At 41.6% G+C, this 21,594-nt stretch overlaps 1 protein-coding gene across 2 annotated transcripts in view; it reads right to left on the minus strand.

Moving 5' to 3' along the window:
- The window catches only part of Lasp (LIM and SH3 domain protein Lasp), a 104,015-nt gene that overhangs the window by 9,914 nt on the left and 72,507 nt on the right, over nucleotides 1–21,594 (minus strand). For both annotated transcript variants that reach the window (XM_071588050.1, XM_071588059.1), the window contains exon 3: nucleotides 725–809. In XM_071588050.1, the coding sequence (XP_071444151.1) occupies nucleotides 725–809 (85 nt within the window). The remainder of the gene's footprint in view (nucleotides 1–724; nucleotides 810–21,594) is intronic.

A 21,594-nucleotide genomic window follows, 5' to 3' on the forward strand; every position in this document is an offset into this window, starting at 1 on the left:
AATAATATCCAAAAATACTTATAAAATATAAAGCTAAATGTTTATCATATGTGTTCCAGAGGATTTTAAATCAACTATGAATAAAATTGCTTTCACTTAAAAGAAAATCCTGATTCAAAAGCTGTAATGTATTATTGTAACTAATTGTCCACTGATTAGTACGCTCATAAAACATAAAAAATTAAATTTACACTGTGATCTCAAATTCCACTCATCTGAAGTTCCACAGCATCCTTGCCAATGCAAACTTTCCTGACCAAAATTACTGCACATGCATGCATGATCAAGGAGTAATAATCACAAATGCCCATTCTATGAAAGTAGTTGAGTAGCCATTTGCAAAAAAAATATTGAAAGGCATGCATGAATAATTCTCACCTTAGCTTTGCATTTAAAATTTTTTAATGCATTAAATTTAAAAAATCAGAGGTGGGAAAAATCATGTTCTAAAACGAAATCAAGAGAATTTAATGCTTATAGTGAAAGTTAATGAAAAAATGAGGACAATTTTTAACTCACACTTTAATTTTTATTGCTCTTACTCTAAAACAATCTTTTATGAATAGATTGTTCCAGGGTACAAAATTTAAACACGTAAGGTATACTCAAATGAGCAACAAATCTGTCCACAACAGTAAAAAGTTTATTGTAGTTATCAATGAAATCATAATTTTCTTCAGTGAGGAAAATGTTTTCCATTGCAAAATCTCCTGATTTAACTTACATTTGATTGAATTTTAGTGTTCTCTTGGATCCTCTTCAACTCTGGGGTTTCAGCCACTGTGGTCGCCTTTGCTTTAGGAATATGTCTGCAATGAAAAATCACAGAAATTAGATACTTAATACTGGCAACAGTCCCAAAACAGATATCTAGTAAACTAATGGATAACTCCAGCACAGTTTGCAAAACAGTGGGTCCATCATTAGGTAGGGGAAGCATGCACCAAGAGCCCCCCAATGCTAGGGGGATTTAGACTTATTCAGATAAATAAGTTTATTCAAGTATATACATAGCAACAGTTTATATTGCACACAGAATGCTTCCACATGAATAAATTCATTTATTTTCAGGATGTGAACATGGTCCACGTTTCAAATGTGGCCAGAGCATGGGGAGAAACACCTAAAGGCTGCACACTTCTAACTGCATATTGCTTCACAATACAAAAAAATGCACCCATGCAAAAATGTGCACCCACAATCAAGAACACAACTCAGAAAGCAGACATGTTTGATTCATAGTGAAATCTCACCACAGAAAACATATTCAGCTATGTGCAGGTAGGCTGTATGTATTTCGGTAAATGGTTGACTCAGTCTAATATATGGTCATGCAAGCCTCCTAGGTAACAGCTACACATACAAACATGATTAAAGGCAATAGAATGTAATAACTTACATTCACTTCCCCACTGCAAACTGAAAAGTGAAATACTTCAGATGACATTTCACCAGTCAATATTTTCTTATATTCAAGGCAAAATAACTAATGATTGCGATAATATCTACACTACTTAAGAATTTGAGTGGTGCAAAATCTTTTCATTTTAAAATTTGGCTCAAAGAGGTGTCAGCCATTTATGACAGCCCTTGTCAGAACCACTCTTTTGCAAATTATTTTCAAAAATTGGTGCCATTTTAAGATTCACATTATAATGAGTTTCACATCATTACATCTGACAATTACATTAATTTATATGAACTCATTAATTAACTCATGAATGGCAAACATAATTAATGAATATGCTCATTAATATTAACTATAGCCAGTTCCTTTTTCTGGTAGTTGAGCCTATTAATGAACTAGAAAGATTATGCTGCAAATAAGCATAACTAATTTATCATACTATATAAACCTCTGGGTTCTTTTTTAATTACTATTAATCACAACTGGTTCAATACAATATATATCACGTTAACCATGGTTATCTTAACTGAAGTTGCCAACTTACCTTCAGCTTTATATTTTTTCCCAAAATGAGATTAAAGTTTTATGAAGTTACATAAAGAAATCTTACTAATTAATAATGAAATGTGCAAGTACATTTCAGTACTAAATAGTATTAATATTACTTTATACTGCATTAACAATATAAATATATAACTAAAAGACTATCTAAAATCACAGGAGTATGAATGAATGTCCTGACTTCACCATTGAAGAAATAAAATATTCAATTGGATATATATTTTATCAGCAAGGAATTTCCAAACATAAAAATAAAGAATGTTTGGATTTTCATGTGCTTTAAATATGTATATTTAACAGTAGAAATATGTTAAGGGCCTGATAACAAATCAGGCAATAAGAAATAACAATAGAAAGATGGAAAATGATAGGTATTACAGCATGTACTTCTTTGGAAATGTTTTAACAATTAACCTCTTTGAGACTTGGTTGGTTTGAACCCACTGAAGCTTTGGGAAATGAATTTTGTCCAAACTTTGGGTTAACTGCAGAGTACATAAGTGAAACTTTAAAAGAATAAATGTGGAGAAACCAAATAACCTCCACTCAATGGCATAGACATTCTATTATTGTTTCATGCGAGAAATCCTGAACATTTTTAATTTGCAATATAACCAGATAGAGTCATATGCAGCAGCCCTCATAAGTCAAGGCACTTAAGATATCATATAACAGAGTTACCCTGTAAGCTTGTCGCTTAATTAGGCGAAAGTGTTTAATATTGCAGGAGGTGCAGTGTGTTCAAAACGAGCAAGATACAGAGTGACAGGCGAATAGGGTTTGACTTTAAGCCGGAAGAGGCGGCAGTAGCCTCAATGCAGAGCGATCAGAAAGCGAAGGGAACGAATCCGAAATAATGCAAGAGTGGAAAAAACGGACGGATTCCCGATTCAAGGGAGCGGATCGGCAACGATCAACCGTGTGGGGGAGGGGACATCCACCGGCCGAAGTTTTCAAAAAGCGCATCTGACGCGGGAAAAACCGCTTCCGTTGGAGTGTTCAGCTTCGCATTGGAGAGTTCAGGACTTATCCTAGCTTGCACCAAAAACAGCCGCAATGCGCTGACTTGGAACTGCCTGATAGGTGGGCGGGGAGCAGCAGGAGGGGAATCCTCTCCGGGCGAGTTTAGTGAGACAGAGCGAGGCGGGGGATGGAAGAGGGGAGGGAAACTGACGCTTTCGCTACTTTCGACCCGAAAGGCAAGGCCGTTGGTGAGACGACCCGACGACTTCATTGGGAGGCACATTACGGGAACAGAGAGGAGGGTGCGAGGGCGAGCGAGACGAGTTGGAAGGACGCGAAGGGAGTGAGTGGGGTGGGGGAATGGGGGGTTTGCAACCGAACCGAGGAACAAAAGCAGGTGGGGAGGTCAAAGGATGCTCGCGTGTACCAGGCACCCTTTGTGGGGCTCGTAGCTGAGAGATAGGTCAGGGCCGGCCCTTCCGACGAACCCTTTCCCCTCCTCCGCCCTATGGCCCGAGCTACGCGAGGTCACGGAGCATGTAGACCATGGCGAGGTGTAAACTTGTCCTTCATGACTAGGGCGACCTGATGACGAGTCCATTCCTGCTCATGCTACTGGCTGGCGTCACTCCTTTACAACTACCTTCCAACGGCCACCAAATAGAACTCCCGGAGAGCAAGCATTTGCTGCGGGTGGGTCTCGTGTCTTCTGATGCTGGTGTGGGGAAAGTTGATACGCAAAAATATGCCAAAGCTTCCCGTGAATCTAGGTTTATTTCACGCGAAATATCCCAGGCAAATGAAAATTACACCCCGACAGTACAGTGGATACTTCATTCGTGCATTTATCATATGACATACGATACAATCTGGCACAGAGAGTGTTTAAACGTAAAACGAACGGACCTACAGCCGTGAAAAAAATGGAAAAACGCAATAGTCAAAGCCGCTAACTTGACTGGCACTGGGTTTGTTTAAAGGGGTAGGTAAAAACAACGCGACTAGTTAGAGGAAAATAGAAAATCACACACTGGATTACTCGGGTGTGCTTGGGTAACAGTGACCGTCGTTTACCACAATCACACACAAACAACGCAAAAATAAATGAAAGGAGACACACTAAAAACCACTCGATCACTAGGGTGTATTAAGAAATAACATTGACTCTCATAAACCGCCTTCACACACACACTCAGGGTGTGTGAGGTTTCTCCGATGCTAGCAAGAAACGTCTATAGTTAACAATGCATGATTCCAGAACTATACATACATGAACTGGAGCGTGCTCTAGTTCATGTATACACAGTTCTGGAGCTACCTTACCCTATCTCCATACTTTTCAAGTCTTCAGGAAATTTTAAATTAAACTGCGAAGAATTTAGAGGCCCCGTAGTTTCATTTATACCTACAAACAAAAAACCATGACTTCTCTTATATTTCCTTTCTCCCCAAAACTGGTATACGCACGGATTCTCCACTTATTCGGAAAGCACGAGTAAGGACAATCACAGAAAGGGGAGGTTAACAAATCGCATTTGCCAAGAGGGCGAGTTGGGTTTTGGGGGCTAGCCACTCAATTACGATTCCCACGCTTGAGTAGGAAAAAATATCGCACGATGGAGAGTAGCAGTTAGCAGTACTGCGCTCTTATTAATTTCAGCCAAATTTGCTGGTATGCTTGAGAGCTATCAGTCCATTTTTTCAACCCATTCAAAAATTCACGAGGATGCATAGAGAAAAAGACAAGCCCAAAAAGCAAGAATGGCAAAAAAGTCTATTCCACAAAGTAGGAGTAATATAAATTGTGGAGATAGGCGACTGCTGGTGTCATTAAAACAGGTTATGACTAACAGAACAGGATAATTAGTGCAAAGATACCTGGCGTTAAGACGCATAACGAGAAATGCAATGGCTAGGCAGCTGGTCGTACCATCCGACTGACGGTGCACAACAGTTGGATTCTCCCTAAGTGATACAACATTTTGGACCCGAGTCCTCAGTGCCAAAGTCACTAACTTCGCCATCTTTAACGGTCAAATCCTCTTTTACTTTTGTTTTACCGATACGTATAGATAGAAAGTAGGGTGTGGACAAAAGTGCATGTACATTTCATAGGCTTCCCACAAAAGAGGAATGTCTTCCACAAGGAAATCGGCCAGAACGGTAGCTGCTAGGAGTTTTGCTTACCATTTTTCCATGGTACACTCCTACAATTTAAAGTGATCGAAATCCTCAGCTGCATGCCGCCAAAGTGAAGAGGTTAGCAGGACAACAGGGGAGGACGAGGTTTAGCCTCGTGCTTCAGATCACTTACTTAAGTTTATCCGGATACTTTTTATTTCTTCGAGTCACAGGGTTTACAGGCCAAAAGGGTAGGTGGGCTCAAATCCCAAAATCAGTAATTGCCGAGAGAAAAAAATCTGAAAAAGATCCCGCGTTTCAACGCCGAAAACACCATTATTCTTAATTTAATGTACAGAATCAAATTCACGAGCGAGATAAGCTGAATTTCCGCGTTGACTTTGCCTCTTGATAATGAATTGTGATTTGGGAATACCTCCTGAAGCTTGAGAACCGTTACTAAAAGCGGATGAAATTTCAAACAAACACTACCCATAGGCTTTTGGGCAGTTGCTCTACTGCTACGTAGCCTTCGGCATAAAAGAATTCATTAATTCGGTTCCCCTTAAAGAGGAATAATCACAGTGTGTCATGACTTTTCCTGGAAGCACTAAAGCCCGACACACCACTTAATGCTTCCACGAATGGACATTAATTACGAGAGACTCGCTGAGGTCATTTTACCAATACCTCTTTCTATGCCATCCGTGACCTTGTAATGGCGATAAAATTTAAATGCCGGCCCCGGTGGCGGCGGGGTAACGTCCTCGTCTGCCATTCCAAGGGTCGCGGGTTCGATTCCCGCCTGGGTGAGTTTCCCTCCATCTAGGGCTTGGGTGTTTGTATATGTGACATTGTTATCGTTGTTAATAGTTCGATGTAAAGGCCTAAATGTGCTGTTTTCGGACTTATACTGAATAAAAAAAAAAATCCCTCAATTTATTACCTTAAAAGTACATTTTACTAATTGCGATTTCGAAACCTTTACATTACCCTTACAGTTTCCCTTAGAGGCCTAGTGACCTGAACTGAAACTCGGAGAAATCGGTCCAAGAATTAGGTTTACAGAAGTGAAGTCAAGACGAAGGGATTGGGCCACTGTAGCATAACATGGTAGGGCTCTCATTCGCTCTCGACAAGGAAATTTATCATCCGAATGCCCACTCAATTTTTTGATTTAATTCATTGCTGATAAATCTATCGTAATTAAATGTCTCAACATTTTAGTGCATGCAACATTATTTCCACTCATGCACACGATTGCATAAGTTTGGAGTTCAAAGATGGAGATCAGCCAGGTTTTCTTTCGACCCCCCAAATCCGCCCCGGAATCCAGCTAAAAGATTAACTCGATAGCCGAGTGATCACTTCCTTCAGGCGACCGACCGCCATTCGCTGGTCTACCTCCATTCGACCAGCACTCACTCTTCCTGCAGGCGTGGGGGTCACGCTCCACGGAGTACCCACACTTGGGAACCCACCCCAGTGCCAAGGAAACGGCACGCCCACCACTCTCAACCCCAGGCCGCGGAGTGCGGGCCAGGGAAGAGGTGAAGAGGGTCGTGAGGGAGGGAAAGCTGAAATGAACTGAACTGAAACCGAATATGAACTCTCATTTTCGTATTCAAATTAAATATTCCTCTTTCTGAAAAAACCCTAAAATGTAACACACGGAAAATATGAATCTTTATACGACCCGTTTCGAAGTCGTTAATAGGGTATTAAGTACTTTCATCATTAGAAGGCAAAGAAATTAACCCATACCATGGAAATGACAGGATATGTTGAAACCAGTGTCTACGAAATACGCTCGGCGAGGTTTTCTTCCACTTAAACCACGGGTTTTCTTAATTTAAATTTGAAATAATTCCACGAAATGGAACAACGCCCACAATTCTATGCACAATACAATACTCCTATTTGTCCATTACACGCATGCGTCAGAAAATTTTAACTGAGAAACGGTTGCTTTTGTCAATTGATTAAGGTCAAGTTTCAAGGCATCAAGTCATTAAAACACGAGTGGAAGAAGATTTTACATATAATTCAAAATGAATTATAAGATAGCCACTATTAATATATAAAAGCCATCGCAAGATTCTTCGTACAAGATTTTAATCACGTTCATTATTTTTAGAAGGAATCCAAGAGCTTAAAAAAGGTAGCAATACACACCTCTTGAACACACAGCCCTTTGCGACATGTAGCAAGTATTTTGCCCTCTCAGACCTTTTCCGCACGACACACGTATGTACATCCCACGTACGGCATTCCTCACCTCGATTTCTCTTCAAGTCGTCATCTCATTTTCGATGCTTTGTATAGACTGTCACCACGAGACATTTCTCTTTTTATGTCCGCAAGGAATTAATAATATCAAACACGAACTACCAATGTACATCGGAACATACACCGGGCATTCAATGATTAATTAAATGCGAGTCAACCTAATGATATAATAGAAAAAAGTTATCCTTTAGGTAATTCATCAGCATTCTTTCAAATCACGGGCATTGTAATAAGAAAAAAATAATAATTATGGTGCTTATGTAAATCGCAAGTCAATCAAACAGCGGTGCAATAATTTTTCCAATCAAATACCTTTCTCCATTTATCACGACTATTGGACTGTTGCAATCTTTCACGTGGACAAAAAACGTCACATTGACGCAAGGTGATATATTGCCGTATTTTAAGCGTACGTACCATATTGTTCCACGAACGAGATGTATGATCGTTGAAAAAGAATAGAGGTTACGCTAAGTAGAATGCCGTTAATTGAATACGCTTGAACATTTTTTCCCCATCTATCAGTCTCAGAAACATCTGGACTCATGATCATTAATAGGTTGTATCCAGCAACATATTTCAAGTTCCTTGACGGACAGTAACTAATAGTATTTCCATAATCGCAAATGAGATTAACGGTATGTCTGTACAGAATCTCTGCATCTCACGTGGAAATGACCCAACTTTTCGGGTTAATCACATTTCTAATTGTTTCTTAACAATAAATGCTAACAGCCGCATAAATAATTCTTCCATAGCCATACGTCTGTAGTGATCGCCAAATGCTACACGCAATTTGTTTATTTTTCTTGGTAGTATAGTGTTTAAGGGAAATGCTTGGTGAAAAAATATGGAGACTATTAGGGGATTCTTCCGAATAGCTATAAAAGTTCATATGCTATCATTACATTTATTTCAAAACTCATACGCCAGACTTAGTAAATGATAAGGTTTTACATCATATTATTATTCCACAAATCAAAAGTTTGCTTTCAAACGTAACTCCTGCGAGGGCAGTCAATAAGAATAACCGCGGTTTTCATACGAGTGAGTCGTGTCACAGAATGACAAGCTGGAAAATGTCAACCCACACAATTTTAACTACTACAATTGAAGAAAGCGAATGTTTTGCCATAAAATGCAATGGCCGAAAAAGTGAGGGATTGTCACTGACGAACAGCGGCGAAGAAAATGAAATCGCACACTTTCCCAAACGAAGCGCAACTTCTCGGAAATATAATATTTCCTCAGAAACGGGTCGCATAGGAATTCATTGAATATTCAGTTCGGGTAAGCTCGCGGAGGGCATGGTAACCTGTTTTTTTAGCCTCGTTCCAAACGCAGCACGTGACACCGAAAACATTCCAACTGCAGTGCATCTTGGAACATTAGTAAGTATTCTGACCCCTTCGCGTATTCGTCGAAATCAGGCTAATGTCGACGCTGCGGTTTAACCTCCTCACACCCGCCTGAAGAGCTGCGGGGAACGATAAGTAGTCCTTCTGCGATGCGCCGCAAGCCCTTCGCGTGAAAGTTTGCGAAGCATAAATTCGCTCAATAAACTCGCAACCCAAAGGGTAGAAAGTGAACAGAAAGCGACGTTTACAGGACGTGTGTCTGCTCATTAAGACAAGTAAGAGAAGGATCTCGTAAGGTCACAATGAAAATGCCAGTAGAACTTATCAAAATCTATCAAAAACGGCATTATGCATGATCGACGAAAATGGCCAGAGTTGAGAAGGGCTGGAATGTTGGTTTGATGGATTATAAGTAGAGATATGCGTCTTGGATGACCAAGATAGCACCTTCGATGCTTAAGTTCACATCCGCAACCGCATACATCTGTTGAAGCATGTGATAGATGTTTTCGCAACGATTATTCGACCAATATTTCCATAATTATTACAATATTAGTTAAAAAATGCATCTTTATTCCGTAAAATACATCGAACAATGTGATCCGAATAGGGAATCTCACAAATAACACTCTCAGACTAACTCAAAACAACACGAAACTTATTTCGTTACTTTGGCGTTTAACTATTCGCGCTTTAGTCACATAATGATGATACTTTTATTGCAGGTAATCGCTCATGTGCAGGGCAAGTTATAAAGTGGAGATCACCCCCAGACCATTTTAAGCAGCTTGATGTGAGAAATCCCCAGTCCGGACGCGATATATCTACCCTTGAACTGAAGAAAGGATGAATTTGTTAGAGAGGCATGTTCTATGCCCGAACCCCAGGCCGTTTCCTGGATAAATCTGAATTGTGTCGGCCAATTTGTCCTCGCCAAAATATAAATTTGTCATGTTTTCTTAAAACAAGCTGAGCAAGACGAGCTGAATTGAGTTCGTGAGATTTACGCAGAAAAATGCACAACTGCTCATTTCACCTAAATTTAAAAAAACACGTGACAGTCTCTTACGTGGGAGCTCCCTAAGCAGTATGGAAATCAGCTACAAATACTTTTTTATATCTAGAAAAAAAAACCGAAATTTCAACACAAATTAATAAACAATGTATTTTTAAGTTGCTTCGCGAGCATCAATATACTATAAACGAATGAAAAGCCAGTTTAATAAGAATCTTGCTATTTTTTGTTTACAGAAGTTTGAAAAATCCCACGATTTTTTAAGGTTTTCCGTTAAATCAAGATACCATTGACAATATGATCCAGGACCATAAACAAAACCTCAATTTATTCTGCGTCGGCCCTAATTGAATTCTAAGAAACCACTCTAATTAACTCCGAATATTTTGGAGGGCGACCAAACCATGAATTGATCACTCTGCATTAATTACTAGATAGATTAAATTTATCGGGAGCAAAATATTTAGGCCAAAGACACGAAAGGCAACTTTCCAATGTCTCTTTTTTTAAATATAACTCGTGAAAACGAAGATTGGAAAAAAAACTCGCTAGCAGCTTTGGAAATCGACAGTCATGCAATCTACGAGGAAGTGGTCCGTTCATCCACATTAATCAACCCGAAGGTTGGTTTTGATAGATGAGGGCAGGGCTCAACCCGAACTAAGCCTTAAGGCGTGTGAAATTCACACGTTCAAGGCCATTAGCTTTCCATGTGACGCCATTCATTTTCCCACGAATTCCTACTAACCATTAAATCGCAACGTTTGGAATTTTTAGATGTGATTGACCAAAAGCATCACCCGGGATACCCGTGACCCTACAGTCAGTCGTCGAACGCAATAGGCTGATGCCCCTCCTCCCATTGAGGAGCAAGTGGCAAGATGAAAGGGAATTATACAGCAAGCCCATCACTGGACAGGCAGTGGAATTGTAGCACAGTAGTCTTAATCACTGACGCCGATACTCTGCTTGAATACTCCGTTCTCTCAGGCAGGGTTTAGATATCGATGAGCTGTACAGGAATCTATTTGACACACACGGCTTTCGAGATCTTTCGCTTGATCTCAATAAACCAGGCAGTGAATAAATCTTGACATACATGCATATATATTTTCATCTTGGGGTGTATTTTTGTAACTAACAGCCTTTAAATTCCATACTTGACGGTAACTCTTCGCCAACTATACATTCCTGATGCAAGTGCACCCTCGACATACGTGCAACCTTCCCGGTGGCTTGCGTGAATTCATGTACATAGATGATGACCTAAGATTCGTTCTCACAAATGAAAGGGTCAATTACTTTCTTAATACATTCTGCCATGGGAAACGGAAACGATTTAAAATAAAAGAAGCCACAAACAGCACACCCAACGCGCATTAGAAGCCTCTTTGAAGAAGAGAATCAAAATTTCATTATTTATCATGAAAATAAAAAACTATTATTTTCACTATCCCGAGGTAATTCCACAAGTGTGGAACATAAGAACAGGATTTATTATCATACGAATTCCGGCAAATGAATGTGGTTACGATCCATGGAAACAACTCAAGATTTCGTTCTCGTAAATACCCAGTTGATCAGTTTTTTCCTTGAATGACGTGAGGGAAGCCGTCGACATCCGCCGTCGTCGGAATGAAATTTCTCTCAACGAATGGTATCAGCAGGAGCAGTGTAGAACGGGAACGGAGAGGAACGAACATCTGACGGAGGAAGAACGATTTGAGGAAAGATGCTAAAATTCCTACTCGTGACCGAAATACCGCAGAAAAATTCCACCACCTACGGGAATAACCCTCGACACCCGGTGTGCGAGATTGTTTGTAGGAAGTCCGGTTTTCGCAGGCGAGCGAAATAAGTCATAACAAAAGGAGGGCACTTTTCTTGTCCAGAGAAAAGATTCCCAAGAGTAAAATAAAAATAACTCGAAATAATACGCTGAAGGTCAACCACTACAGAATACGTACAAAAAATAGAACAGGCTAAATGAATGAAAACAAATTAGCTTATTACTGTGTTTATTGGCTCGTGTCGGATGAAAAAACAGCAGGCGCACGCTCAAGAGAAGTTTCTCAACTTGACTAAAAACCAACGCGACGTCCTGGCGGCACAATTATAATAACTCTAATGGACATCTCGTTGTTCGCCACAAAATCTACAGCCTCGAGCTTGCGGCGTCCTGGGCGGAAGATCCATCATAAGCTCAACACCCGCAGTCAGGGGCGGAAATCCACATTTTCGCATCCAGTAAAAAACTTGTCTCTTGTCTCCCCACTCCCTAGGCGGGTAAGCTCAAATCTCAACTGTTGGCCTAGACGGACGACTACCGCGCCCCTCATAATTTTTGCTCGGGGAAACTTCCCACTTCCAGCCGGAAATGAAATGGGGACCCATGCGGTGTGATTATTATTCTATTCGTACAGATTATTCCTAAGAATTACCCCAAATTTTATACAAGCAAAAGATAAACTATAATCGGCGAAACTTTGTGGAAATGTGCGTGGCTGCAGGATGAAATTAATTAGAATTGTAACTTGGTCTTCCCACATGACTTAGGCGTTTAGGCTTAACTGTTTGGAGATATTTGAGACTCACAAACTTGGCAAAGGAGATTTTGATTGAAGATGTTTCATGCACCTCCCTAATTTTCCTTATTTGGCATATCGAACCCTCTGGGCCAAGGGAAGACGTATCCTGATCCCTGTGGCGTACCCCTAGCTTGGTACATAACCCCCTCTGGATCGCAACTCCGACTCTTTATTTCTCCCCTTCTCCAAACGGCTAAACCCCATCCTTTCCCTTTTCCCCTAGAGGGAATGTGCGCTTCGAAATACTATAATAGGTAGAAAATATCAGTGCCAATGACTGAATTTAGGCTTAGCAAGGTTCCATTCATATTATTAATGCTATTTGATAGTGACATTTGGCAATATTAGACAGAATAACATGTTAAGTATGCCTTTCCAGTGTCTATTTAAGTCATGACTTGAGAATGTAGTAGCCTCATTTGACGACAAAATACACACGTGAAGTATCGATGCGAAAGTCGGTCAAATTATAATGTAAAACACCACAAATATGTATAGATAAAATAATATTTAAAATTGGATGGCCATTTATTTGAAAAGCACTACCATGGTCACCTGTTTTTTGTGACCCGATTACGGAAGTGTATTTTTTCAATTCTAACCCCGGTGATAAAATATCGGTGATGTGTTGAGGTAAAACCAATTTCCACACTCAAATTATTTATACCTAAACCTATGCGTCTACTTACATAATCAGTTTCTGGTGAAGACGACTTAGTAAGTTAATCGCCAAGTATATCAGAGTATGACTGATGCTCTAACACCCCCTTTATACGCCACTGCGAGGCATTGTGCAGATTTACAAGAAAGCATTTTGAACAAAATTAATTGAACCGGATTTGTGGTAAAATTACATGTGAAGGAAGTTCATCGTTATGTCATTACGGCAATAAAATCTCAGGCAAAATATTAATGTAATCAGACAAATTCAAAAATTTAGACTAAGTTGAAACACCTAAGGGTAACGACTTCATGGGCGGATCAACAAATCTCGAGGGCGGATGAATGATCTTTGTCAAGTTTTTGTGTTTCAACTCCGCCACTTACTTCTTTTTGGTGAAGAAGAATTAACAATGAAGAGTAATCGATATCATATCACGATCAAAATGAACTATGAAGAGTTTACATAGAGTCATCATATCTGACTACTTTTTGGTAACCCCGTTCGTATGATGGAGATTAGCGTAAGTTTTTTTCCAGATGCTCCTTGTTTTTGCGCCATTATCCATGTCTTCACAACCAATCCTACCAAAGCACGAAGATTCGAACGTGTGACCATTTCCACATTTGTCTATACCCTAAGGTGAGTGAAAAAGAGAGAGAGAGTTGACGGAGATCGAGTGATTGTATATAAATGTATGTATGTCACTTCGAAAAGCCTGTCCACGAAAACACGCCTGGTGCGAGTGAAACCTCGGCGAGTCACCGCTCCTTCCCACCCACCACCCCCTTCCCATTACCCTTCGGAGTGTGTGTCCCACATAACACGTGTGCCACCATAATACCTACTCGCTTGCTTTATCCTTGTGGAGGTGGTGAACAATGGCCAGCGCCTCGAAGACTGACAACTCCGCGCGCGGGTGTCGCTCCGCCTTCCCGCAGAGCGATCATGGCCCCGAGGAAATCTTCAGGGGTTCGACCGCGATGGGGAAATACAAGTACTTGTACGTAGGCAACGCGCGAGAGAGTGATAGATTTGGGCCGAATGAGAACTAAGCCGCAACTTCAAGTCTTTGTGCCCTGAGATGAAAAAGTTTCACAGCGTAAAAATCATCCGCCTTCAGAGAGTTGATTCTCACTTAAAGGGTTATTTTACACTAGAAGAAAGGGGATTTTACACGTAAAATTCCTGCATTTCGCTGCACATGAGCGGATGAATCCGCTAAAGTAACAGTCGCAGCGTCTCTCGCAGTTCTTTGAATTCCCGTACCCCAGGCTCACGTCACTGCGACGCACCGCGTGATCTCAGTTTCTTTCTTTCCTTCGTTCACCTTCGACGGAGGCAAATCCCAAGGGGGAAAGTTTTGGACACCTGAAGTGTCTCGCCAGAAATCTGTGCGCCGAAGAAACTCGCCAAGTTTCGTCCGGTGGACGTAATTGACGTATCGAAAAGTAACGATTACTCACGAACGCTGACGTATTTTTGAGTTCAAACAAGAAATAGTTACTCGGATTCCATTTTCAATGAGAAAAACACGTCACTCCCATTGTCGCATGAGCAAATGAACACAGTGATGATCGCAGGGGGTGACAGTGATACGAATCCGTCGATTATCATAAGGAATAATATCAAATTATAGAAGTAGAATCGACCACCGGGATAAAATAAAAGAGACGGAAATAATCATACACATTAATCGCTATTTTCTCGTACGATACGCAATCGAGACAAAATCGAACCCAAAGAGCCCGAAAAATGAGACGAACCAAAATATTAAAATTTAATGAATTAGTCGAACGATTATTGCATGCTTTGTATATGCGTACATGCTCACGAGTGTGTTTGTATATAAGCTAACGTATATTCGAAGTAAATATATAAACTAATAATTTTGCATACATGGCTGCTGCCCTAACATCCCCCACCAACATCCCTGAGAAGCCTAGCGGCGTATTGCGAAAATAAAGATTACAAGATTGGTGCTCTCCGACGACGAATGATGTCTAATTGCCAACATTTACCCCGGCTGATATTTCCATTGACTCATGCCCTCTGTTGAGCCTAATTTACCTAATCCCTGACAATTGTTTTGTGAATACAGGGTGCGTTCCAAAAGTAATGCAATTCAATTTCCCGCGACGCTCTTATTGGCCGGAGCGGGATGGAGCCACTTAAGGTAGGTGAAAGAGACGCTAAGCATAGCCGCGAAACCGGTCTTAGCGCTCTCCAAGCTGTGGAAGCGGCAGGACGTCAGTTATTGTAAATCTCTGCGCGCCGACCGTGTCACGAAAGACCAATCAAGTGGAAATTTCAAGTGAACTTTTGTAACGTATTGAAAATGAACCTGATATTGTTGGACAACGTCATCACCGGTGATGAAACCTGGGTTTTTGAATACGACCCAGAAACAAAACGCAAAAGCTCTGAGTGGCACATCGACCAGTCCCCCTAGCCCAAAAATGCAAGAATGCGTAAATCAGAAGTGAAAACAATGCTCATTGTCTTTTTCGACAGTAAAGGAGTGGTACAAAGGGAATTTGTTCCTCAAGGACAGACAGTTAAGGCTGCCTACTACGTGGATATGCTGGAAAAACTCCGAAAAAGGGTCATCAGAACGAGATATGTCAACTCCACTACCTGGCAACTCCATCACGACAACGCACCTAGCCACAACGCGCCACGAGTCCGCGAGTTCCTGGCCGAACACCAGGTGCCAACGCTGCATCCCTCCCACTCTAGTCCTGACGTCACCCCAGCAGACTTCTTTTTGTTACCTCTGATTGATGCAGCCCTGAAAGGAACCCGTTTTTCGTTCATAGAAGAGATCCAATCAGCCGTGACGAAGACCTTGCGAGAGGTGGCAGAAGACGCCTTCCAGCGCGCGTACCGGTCATGGCAGAGTCGCTGGAAAAAATATGTCACGGCCCACAGGACAGTACTTTGAATAATTTTGAGTGTTTGTGCAAATCTGTTCAATTAATTAATTTTTTAAATAATTGCATTACTTTTGGAACTCACCATATATATATATATATATATATATATATATATATATATATATATATATATATATATAAACACAGTAATCAACCCGAAGGTCGGTTTAGTAGGTGATGGTAGAGATCACCCAGTACTAAGCCCTATACGGCGTGTGAAAATTCACACATCAGGGTAGGGGGGCCAGTTCCTTTCCCTGTGCCGCTTATGGTTTCCCAGGAAGATCTAGTACCCGAAAAATCACATAGCTTGGGTGGAGCTGCAGGTGCCCAGAGTGCCTGTCCCGGGAATCGAACCCGGGACCCTCCGGTCAGCAGTCCAACGCTCTACCCACTGGACTACCACGACCCACATATATATATATATATATATATATATATATATATATATATATATTTTTTTTTTTTTTTTTCAAGAAAAGTTAAAAATGTATATCCCGTTCTTTTCAGACACGAAACGGTTGGAGCGGAAGCAAACGTGACGATTGGATGAAAAAATAGCAAAATTGGATTTTTCATTCAGCACAAACGTCTATGATTTGTTTAAATCACCGTGAAAAAATATTAAGATTCAAGAAAACATATAAAGACCCAGACTCAGACAAGCGTGTATACTGAGACAAATTCAAACACTAAACAGTATCGTCCGCTGAGCACTCTAAGAAAAATAATGACAACGAATGCACAACGTGAAATATTGAGCTGATTATGCGTGCAGTCCATTTCAGCATCATATTTAGGGGATTTCCCGAAAACTGGGCGGGAGACAGGTGAAAATATGACTAACTTTCTCCACGTGATAGCTCGGTACTACCACTTTTACACAGAATTGAACGATTGACATAGTGCCGACCTCACACCCTATGCTATATCGGGTGCTAAAATGTGTCTGCTTACGCTAAAGCTTACTTAAACAACGCAACCCAATGACGATCATCATATCAACGATTTTAGGAAATGAGCTGATGAGCTCAGAGAGAATACCCTGTTTACACGGTCCATTCCAAAATTTTGACTTGAGAGGCAAAGTCCTCCGGGGTCGATTCTGGCAGAGTCGCTCACCGGGTCCAAGTTAAGAATTAGAAATCGGAGACTGGCGGATGCTAGCCTGAAGATACAAAACCTTATGAACGAAGTATTGGCAATATTAAACTATTTAATCTTTATCAATTAAACATTAAACTTAATAAATTTCGTTTCCGTTACAACAGCAAGAAGAGTACTAAAACACTTCAATTAACTGCACTGCCTTGAGACCGACTGTCGCTTTGCTTGATATACAGACTGACAAAAATTCGTACAGTGGGCTCAATTCCCACATTAAAATGAGAATCTAAAGCCGAATATATACTAATTAATTAGGAGCGAAGAAAATTCCCGATTTTTTCTATTTGGACAGTTTTTACTTTTCGACTCTTTAAATTTCAGCACGAACATACAGCAGAACATACCTGTAGAAGTTACAACATTTTACACACTAGATGAAGTTGCATAAGACTGACCCTTTAAAATGTTTTGACGCAGTGCTGTGACGTAAACTGCAGTTATCGAACCTGAGTGTTTAAGAAACTAGCGTTCGAAATCCAGCCGTTCGATTAGTCACAGGAATTCCGCGAAAACATCTCTGAACCGCAAATGGGAGGAGGGAAGGCCCTACCCCCCACCCGCGTTCTCTCGCTCCGCACCGAAGGACCTCGGAAAACACCACGCCGTCTCCGTGAAGGACAAACATCGAACGCCACTACACTCTCCCGACCACTTGCGCCCTGGTGTGACTTCAAGGGGACTCGCGGAGGGCGGCGGACGAGAGTGACGTCACGCGACTGAACGAACGCGTCAGCTTGGCCCAGCATCCCGCCAACCCACTCCCCGCCCCCGTCACCTCTTTCTCCCTACCCCACCCCCTCCGTTCTCAAGAGCAACTCGGACATTCCCTCCTCTTCGAACCGGGCAAGGCGAGAGCCCCCGACGACCCTCCGGCCCGGAGAGCGTGCGGGTTGTGTTGGTGACCTCATCGCCCGCCGCCCACGCAAACCAATTTAATAATATTCGAGAAAAATCTTCCCTCCCTCTCTGGCAACCAGTGGGTGAGATGACTCCGGGGATGAGAAACGTTACCAGCCATCTCAAGGTCGCGGGTGTTCGAAGGAGCGAACGGCCGAAGGGCTAAAGGTTCGGCCTCTTTGAGTGGGGAGGGAAGGAGAGAGAGGAAGGAAGAGAAAGTGTCCTTGGGAGAGAGGAGTTGCGGGGAAAAAAATCGCGCGGCTCCCATCGTGAACGAGCCCGCGGCGAGACAAGCGCCGAGAGCGACGATGGTTAGTGACCGGGAGGGCGATGCTTCGGACCAGGGGGAGGGAGGATTGTGTGGTGCTCGCGACCGCGGGGAAACGGGGGAGGGAGAAAAAAAGTCAATGGATTACGTGGCGAAACTGTGGCGGATAAGGGTGACGAACGCAGACCCGGGGAAACTAGCATTAAGGTCGCTGACTGCATACGTCCCCGGGAGTGAGTCACCGAACCAACCGATTACAACACTTGCGAGGGCAATCGCGGCGTTCGAATCGTTATCGCCGGCCTCCCGTCGCCCTCCTCGACGGTCGCCTCCGTTGAGGCCTTCCAGAGGGCATTTCCTAGGACCCAAAAGATTTTTGAGGCCCGAGTTAGGCCTCAAAAGTCATTTGAATATCCCGAAGGTATAAGTTTTAAAAATCTAATTGATATATTTCGTGAAGAAAGTATATAAGGCCGAAAATTAACGCTTTTGTAGCTTGCAGCAATAGAAAAGCCACAGCTCATGATCTTTTTCACGTGCTGATATTGTCCAAATATCCGAAAATTAAATAATATACAAGTTTACTTACTAAACCTGATTTCCAGGTTATTATGATGTGAACAGTAATCATTCCTTCAGATTAAAAGCTTTTCCGCATGAGACACTCTGATACATACATATACGTATACTATATGTATATTTTCCCTTCGCTTCTAACATGGATGGTTGTGTTTAATGGGTAGCATTTATCTTGAACTTTTTCAAGTTTTGTTATCCCTAAATTCCTTTGCAAATTTAAAGTAATGCTTTAAAGTTTCAAATGCAACTCAAGTTTTACACTCTTTTACATTGACTTTGATCTTCATCATCCTATTCTCCATCCCGGAAAACATCCTTGTCTGGTGTTCCTCCCCTGCAATCAAAATTAAACCGTCCGTTAAGTCAGCGCCAAGCTTATTTTTCTCCGAGTGTCGGCACACCGCCTTGTATCGTTTCCCGGATCTTGTTCGTTGCTTTCTCGATTCACTCATTAATGATTAACAGCGCTAATGAGGATCCTATCCTTAAGCCTTTCTTTTAGTTTCCTCTCAACTTTTACTACGTTCGATCACTGCTGACCTTACTTTCAGTAGGGTGAGTGCAAGGATCTTCTGTACTTGAGTTCTTCCCAATTGTCTCCAAAGCACTCTTTACAATTGAGTTAAGGGCCTCATTCATGGTCACTTTCATGGAGAGTGAATAGCCCGGAGTCTGAGACCGGACGATGCCAGCGATTTTCGGCGAACGGCACGGGATCAGAACATTCAAGTCCAAACAACACAGCGGAAAAAAATAATTTGATCCAAGTAGTCTAGTACGCTTTCATTATTTTATTTATGATGTCTTTAATCTTCTTCTAATTATTAGGAGCTAAGTAAGCTTGACCCGCGCAGAACATTATTTCAAATTTCTATACCGCAGGAAATCTAAACATTTAAAAGTTATTCCTACCATTTAACGCATTTATTGGCGGTATTCAAGCAACAATTTTGATGTAGCAAGCCTAGGGTGGAATAACCTCCAGTCTCATACCCTGAAGGTGTCTTTCAGGGTACCATGAACACATGTAGCGTTAGATTCTTCTGGGTTTCAGTTTTCCATATGCGCCCCACCTGACTGCCACGATCTCCATTCCCCGGAGTCATAATGCCTTCTATTCATGCAAGTTTATAATTCATTCGGGCACGATTCGACATCTGCCGCTGGGGAAGCGGTGGGAACAGCAGCTGGTGATTTAGGCCGAACCGAGTCAACTGCCATTCAACAGGCGTCAAAATGTTTATCTTCTGATTTGACACGCAACGTCATTGCTCGAGGATGAAATAATTTGCACACGTGTCGTCTCGCTCCACTCTTTGGGAAACGATCTTGCAGGAGGGGCCGGTGATGATCTCCACTCGCCTATGACCATCTCGCAAACACCGTGAAACTATCGCCGCGATGGAAGAGAGCCCTTTTTAAAATTGGCCATAGGACAAATGAGGAACTCCACTCCTTATATTAGTTTCCAAGAAAAATCTACTGTGGAGATGACTGTCTTCGTGACATTAAAGAAACGAAACCCACTTGCAGCCATGACGTCAGCGAAAGCACCGCTCCTTCATTGAGCTTACTCATGTTCCAATGAAGCGAGAGTGATCATCACTCATATGGTTTCCACGGCTAAAGGAATATTAAAGGAAAGGAAAACAAAGAGCGAGGCTGACCCTCATATGTAAATTGATGGCCTAAACTTCGAACGTAAAGTTTGGGCAACGGCCGAGTTAAGCGGCCGTGTCTTGGAACGCTCGTTTCGGATTCCTGCCAACAACTTCCGGAATGCGACGAGTCGGAATCCCTTAACATTCAAGTACAAGGCGATGAGAAAGCAGTCTCTTTCAATCAAAGTACCAAACGGGGAAAGAAATGATTAGCCTGTTAAAAATATATCACCATGAATGCATTAATCATGACCAAACGTGGATTACCAAGCAACAACGGATGTAAGTACACGAAGGCCAAACCAGTTGATTCGATTAGCTCCTATCCTATCTCGATAAAATCGGGGAAGGAAGTTGTGCTATGATGAAATGGTTTTTCTTGAGCTAAGTGAACGGTGCCGAATAACCTCAGACGTCGGAGCATATCTAAAATCAATTACTACACTCCAAGAACACTAAAAATTTACAAAAGAGCTCACGAAAGGGAAGAAAACTAATGTACGGTAATAAAAACGGCAATAAAAGGGTGTCACGATCAAGAATGGATAGTGGATAGCGTCCCGGAGGATGGATTTTCCTCGACAGACATTAATTAAACGAAATCCCTTCCTTTTAAAAAATGCAAAAAGGAAATGCTGAGAGAACCGGATGTAAGCGAAAAAACAGCATGCTAAATGATAAAGCATTTAAAAGAATTGATTGTCATCGGTTAAAAAAAAAGGTACTAATTAAGACTGGTGGCATGAAGATAACGAATCTCAATAAATTTCATTCGATAATCTCAAAAATCAAATAAAAAAATTCTGGAAGGGTCCACCTCACTTCCTCAGTGCATTTGATGTCATAAATCAGCTAGTTGTAACAAATAGATAGCGGGATTAATATAAAATGTAGGATTAAAAGGAACCCCTCCAATGCTTTCCAAGGCTGAGATGTGAGCAAGGCGATATGTAGAGCCGTACATTTCTATCTCCCAGCGGCAATTTCGCCTCTGCCCGGAAGTAACAATCAATAAATCTTCTTCAGACACTATCAGAACGATAATAACCGCGTGTCGGACTGTACAGCAAGGACGGTCAAAGTGAGCCGGAGAGAAAAACCATGCGAGAAGAAGTCCATGTT

The sequence above is a fragment of the Hetaerina americana genome, unplaced genomic scaffold (genome assembly GCF_022747635.1).
Source record: "Hetaerina americana unplaced genomic scaffold, ioHetAmer1.1.p SCAF_1, whole genome shotgun sequence".
Taxonomy (NCBI): Eukaryota; Metazoa; Arthropoda; class Insecta; order Odonata; family Calopterygidae; genus Hetaerina; species Hetaerina americana.